The sequence below is a fragment of the Ictalurus punctatus genome, chromosome 15, assembly GCF_001660625.3.
Source record: "Ictalurus punctatus breed USDA103 chromosome 15, Coco_2.0, whole genome shotgun sequence".
NCBI lineage: Eukaryota > Metazoa > Chordata > Actinopteri > Siluriformes > Ictaluridae > Ictalurus > Ictalurus punctatus.
Window position 1 is genome coordinate 9,566,175 of NC_030430.2, and position 6,000 is coordinate 9,572,174.

General features: G+C 40.1%; 1 protein-coding gene across 2 annotated transcripts in view; it reads right to left on the reverse strand.

Moving 5' to 3' along the window:
* Positions 1-5,779, reverse strand: part of edem2 (ER degradation enhancer, mannosidase alpha-like 2) — a 49,601-nt gene extending 43,822 nt beyond the window's left edge. The window contains exon 1 of one of the 2 annotated variants that reach the window (XM_017487847.3): positions 5,567-5,779. In XM_017487847.3, coding sequence (XP_017343336.1) covers positions 5,567-5,712 — 146 coding nt within the window. In that variant the 5' untranslated portion in view covers positions 5,713-5,779. Of the gene's footprint in view, positions 1-4,279; positions 4,446-5,566 lie in introns of those variants that run through there. The other variant, XM_017487848.2, reaches the window with a different exon arrangement.
* Positions 5,780-6,000: the final 221 nt, after the last annotated feature.

The following is a 6,000-nucleotide window of genomic DNA, read 5'->3' on the forward strand; positions in this document are numbered from 1 at the left end:
TAAAGCTTTAGCGGTGAGTTAAAACGAGAATTGACGATTCGCCTAAAATTACACAGCGCTCTGATACACAGCCGAGATCTTAGAGACTTCTGCGTAACTGACCCTACTTTTAAACATAAAGCATACCTATTGTAGGGTGTGTCGTAAAGCCATTAACACCCGACCACACACTCATTATCATAAACAATCTGTAGGATCACACCACGACCCCCCTGGTCATAAAAAAACTCTTTGGTCAGGAAGAAACAAAGGGCCATAAATTAAGCACTCCTAGAGAAACGCAGGCCTGACAAGGACAAGGCCATAAATTAGCCCTCTAGTTCTACCGCCGTGATTGACATTTTGACAGAACGTACTGGCTACGATGAAAACACGTGTATGGGTGTGTTTAGAGAGAGAGGGAGAGAGAGAGAGAGAGAGAGAGAGAGAGAGAGAGGGAGAGAGAGAGAGAGAGGCGTGTCTGAAAACGCGTATGTGTGGGCGGGGTTTAGCGAGAGTGAGGTGTCTCAGTTTAACTTCATTACTGCTTAACACAGCGACTGGAAGACATCTCTGGAAAAAACTTATCTCCTAGTTTAAACATCTTTTAACCAGCACTTTAACATTTTTACCTCGTAAGGATCTTTGTTTAGAAGTCATGTAATATGCGCTATTCTTTTTAAACAGCTCTTTTAATCATTTTTACATCCTAAAGGTTTGTGTTTAGAATGTATGTAATACAAACGATTATTTTAAACAGATTCTTTGTAAAAAAAAAAAAAAAGACACTAAGTCCTAAATTTTTTATTCAAAGGTAAACCGGAATCCCTAAAACATAATAAACAATTGTTTTCATTTATTTCACAAAACAAATATTCTACTCATATATGTACACATTCAAACACCATGCTTATCTAAGTGTATTTACACAAACAAAATAACGCCACAAAGTAACACAAACATATCCCCATATTAAAAACATTATTTCTTTTCAGACGTATTTCACCCCACCAAAAACCAAACTCATTAGCATAAACACCTTTTGTTGGGAGGGGGGCTATTCCCCCCCACACACACCTCTCCACAACACCCCCAGACACAAAGGAGCCAGATTGACCAGCTGATACACTCCATAGGGTTACCTCCCTCATCACCCCTACAGACCTGTCAGTCAGGGAAGCACAGAATGAATGAATGAATGAATGAATGCCTTTTATTGTCACTATACATATGTACAATGAAATTAAGAGCCACTCCTTTTTGTTCCGTGCAAACATGTACATTCAATAAACAAGAAGAATAAACAGATAAATACACAGATAAATAAACAAGATAAAATAAACAAGATATACAAGATATGCAAGATATATATTGGGGTGGATGGGGGAGGTACTATGAAATGCACAGTTTTGAGACACTATATACATATGCTGTGGACTCAGTACATGTATTTGTTTATAATGGTAATAGCTTTCGGGAAGAAACTATTCTTAAATCTACTAGTCCTTGTTTTGATGCACCTGTAATGTCTCCCTGAGGGCAACAGATTGAACAGATCAAAGCCAGGGTGAGAACTGTCCTTAATGATGGTTTTTCGTCTGCTGAGGCAACGGGAAGTGTAAATATCCATCAGGGAGGGGAGAGGGCAGCCAATGATCTTCTGTGCAGCTCTTACTACTCTCTGAAGCCTCTCCCTGTCTGCTGCAGTGCAGCTACCGTGATACAGTATGTCAGCAGGCTCTCGACGGACGAGCGGTAGAAGATCAGCAGCAGATTGGAGTCCAGATTGTACTTCCTGAGAACCCTCAGGAAGTGTAGCCGCGTTTGAGCCTTCTCGATAACCGCTGTGATGTTGTCCGTCCAGGAGATGTTTGCAGAGATAAGGACGCCAAGAAACCGGACGGTGTGGACCTTCTCCACACACTCACCATTAATGAAGAGGGGGGCCAGCTCAGTGTTGTGTTTTCTGAAGGTCATAAATTACCACACACAACACTTTGATTGACAGTTTGACAGATAGTGTATGATATAACTACTGTTACTGTTCGCAAAGAAATTCCTGTTAACCCTGACTGTGCCACTTCACTCCTTCGTCCATCTGGGTTAACTGGTGCTTCTTTCACTCATTTCTCACTGCTTAATTCTGAGGCTCTCACAGGGGAGGTATCCAGCATGAAATCTCCCACTTGCTTGCTGGATCCAATTCCTACGAATTTATTCAAATTGTGTGTGTTTCGCTGTGTGGTGCCCTACTATCCTCAGCATTATAAATGAATCACTGGAGACTGGGGTTGTTCCAGCAGTACTAAAGACTGCTGCTGTTACACCTGTACCAAAGAGAGAAAATGTTTCTGTGGATAATTTTAACAATTTTCGTCCCATCTCAAAAATATTTGAGCGTGTTGTTGCCTCTCAACTCTGTACTCATCTTACAACCAATAACCTCTTTGAACACCTTCAGTCAGGTTTTCGTAAATTTCACAGCACTGAAACGGCGTTGGTCAAAGTCACCAATGACTTGTTGATGGCCTCTGATTCTGGAGCTACCCCACTTCTTATTTTTCTTGACCTTAGAGCCGCCTTCAATACTGTGGATCATGGTCTTTTACTTACCCGCCTTGAAAGTGTTTTTGGTGTGTCCGGGACAGTTTTAAACTGGTTTAAATCCTATTTTACTGACTGTTCCTAGTTTATTTCTATGTGTGGCTTTATGTCTGACACTTGCTCGGTGCTCACTGGTGTTCCTCAGGGTTCAGTTCTAGGCCCTCTACTCTTCAATATTTATCAATCTCCACTTGGGCATCTGCTGCGATCGCTTGGCCTCATTATCACTTTTATGCCGACGATACCCAAATCTACATTCACTCTAAATCTGGTGAAAACATTGATGCTTGTTATCTTTCTGACTGTATTTCTGAGATAAAAACATGGATGAACAATAACTTTCTGTGCATAAACAGCGGGGAAACTGAGGTTATGCTTACAGGTTCCCGTCATCAAATTCGCAAAGCGGCTCCACTGTCTCTGTTTGTTGATGGCTCTGTTTTAGAGACCCAAAGTAAGATAAGGAACCTTGGTGTAATTTTTGACCCCAGCCTCACTTTTGATTTTTTTTGTTCAGGGCACTGTGAAGGCATACTTTTTTCACCTCAGAAATATAGCCAGACTACGCCCAGTGCTAAACTTATCTGTCGCTGAAAAGTTGATTAATTCATTTGTTGTCACACGGCTGGATTACTGTAATACCGTTTTAGCAATAAACAAACTGCAATATGTTCATAACTCTGCCGCCTGGATCCTGACGGGAACCAGGAAATGTGACCATATTACTCCTGTTTTGAAGTCCTTACACTGGCTCCCGACCAGGTTCCGTGTCGATTTCAAGATCATGATGTCGACATACAAGGCATTACATGGATTGGCTCCGCAATACTTATCTGGCTTATTAATCCCTTACACCCCAAATCGCAGACTGTACTCCTCACAGTGTAATCTGTTAACTGTTCCACAAACACACCTATAATCTATGGGTGACAGGGCTTTTTCTGTCTATGCTCCTTCACTTTGGAACTCTCTTCCTCCTGAACTCAGGGAAGCCCAGACTTTTGGCATTTTTAAAGCTCTTCTCAAGACACACTTTTTTAAACTTGCATTCGACTGCTGATGTGTTTTTAGATTGTTTTATCATTATTTTTATTATTAATGTTATTGTTTTTGTTCTTAACTTTTATTTGTTTTATTTTTCTGTGGACTGTGATTTTATGTACAGCACTTTGAGAAGCTGCTTTAAAGGTGCTTTATAAAATAAAGTTTATTATTATTATTATTATTATTATTATTATTATTATTATTGCTGAGGGGGTCAAGTGGGTGAAAACACCAGCTGAGTATGTTTCTTATCTGTCTGTCTTTCTTATGTAGCCTATTTAGGTAAACTCATTTATGAAGTGTGAGCAATTCAAATGAATCTAACTTTTATTTATTTATTATTAATTACATGCAGATCACCAGATCTCAACCCAATCTAGTTGGTTTGGTACACACTGAAGGAGTTTGTCAGACATGAGGCCAAGCCAAGGAGTAAAGATGAGCTTCTTCAGGCCAGTGTGACTTTCTGGACAGATCGCCTGACTAAAGCAGCCTGCAACATACATATCGTCCACCTTTACAAAGTTATGCCAGCCTCATCTGGACTGTAGCAATTTTATTGGACTGTTGCCATTAATTGGTAAATAAATTGCTTGACCTCAATATCCTACTATCTCTCATTTCTGTAAGTCGAAATAACAGAAGCTCTTACCCAGTTCACTGCTCTTGATGACCAACCTCTGTCAGGTGTAGATAATACAGGATTTTGTCGTATTCTTGGTGTATTTGAGCCGAAGTATGAGATTCCCAGCCGTCACCACATTACAGATATCGCATTACCAAAGCTGTATGACTTGGTGAGAAAGCACAACAGGAACCTGTTGCAGGACATTTCGGCCTTCAGCTTCACCACTGATATTTGGAGTAACAGTGTCAGCCCAATGTCTCCAATAAGTTTAACAGCACAGTGGACTGATGAGGATTATACTCCCCAGAGAGTCGTTTTACAAACAACGCAGTTTAGGGGTTCACACACTGGCCAAGCCATAGCAGGTGCGTTTGATGACATGCTACAGACGTGGGGCATTCCGAAAATTATGTTCACGTTGTGTTGCGGGACAATGCCAACAACATGATCAAGTCTATGAGTGATGCTGGACTACCTAGCTTGCCATATGCCATTCACACCCTCCAGCTGGCTGTTAACACCCTCCAGCTGGCTTTTGGCTCAGAAAAGTGTTGCTGATGCAGTGGCAGTCGGACGTAAAATTGTTCGGACATTTAACATGTCAAGTTTTATAAATGTCAAACATTAAAATGTCAGCAACAGTAAGTTGTATACTTAATTTGTTACAGTCAGAAAGTGAAGAACTTTGTAATGTTATAATTGTGAAGTACTCATATCGGTACTTGGTATCGGCAAGTACCCAAATGTAAGTACTTGTACTTGGTCTGAAATAAAGTGGTATCGGTGCATCCCTTTTTATAAGTAATAAAACGTTAATTATACAGTCCATAAATAAATCCTTTGTTTTTATTTCCTGACTACTTACCACTGCTTCTTTTTGTCTGCATTCTTGATGGAAATGATAGTGTTTTGTGAATAGGTAAATAGTCTGTGATAACCAAATACTTCTTTCTATAAGAAAAAATTATAATATATTATTTCATATTCTGATAAATGTCGATTCTATTATTTTCTTTTATGTTCTGTCTTCAGACAATCTTCCTTCTTCAGAGAAACACATTTTAGTATACAAATGCATACAGTATGGCAGTTCAACATGGGGGGAAAGTCTATTTAGTGACTTCTACCGACTTTTTGAGCATGCGTTAGCTACTTTCTCCTGAAAAAGTTAACCTTATTGAAAACAAGCAAACAACCAATGTTGTAATTTGCCTCGTTGTGAATAAATTACTGTATTTGTTAGCTAGTTAGTTATAACGACACCAAGCTAACGAAACTTAGCCAGTGTGTTTTGCGTAGTTAAGACCTTACCTGTAATGAGACATTTCCCGCTTATTGAAGTCATGGCTGTTGATCGGAGACAGGTATGCTGCGCAGAAAATGGCTTTAAGCAGGAAAGTAAGCATGAAGCTGTGATATGTTAGATAATTCAGCAATATAATAATTCCAAGGCACATTTATTAGAAGACACTTCAGATATCTTTATGGCTCAGTTGATCCAGGAAGTACACTTGCCGCGCATGCTCACAACAAAAGCCGGCAACTCGCCGCATTGGCCGCTGGATCGTACGTCAACATCGCCGCCATATTGGTCCGGGCAACTTACCATAAATCTCATAACTGGACCGGAGAAACATGCTTGACTCTAGTGCAGTTTGAGCTGTACAAACCGCCGCACAATCCAAATCAGATTTCGGGGAATTACCTTTCACAGATAACAATGAGCAGCTATTTCTGGTTGTATT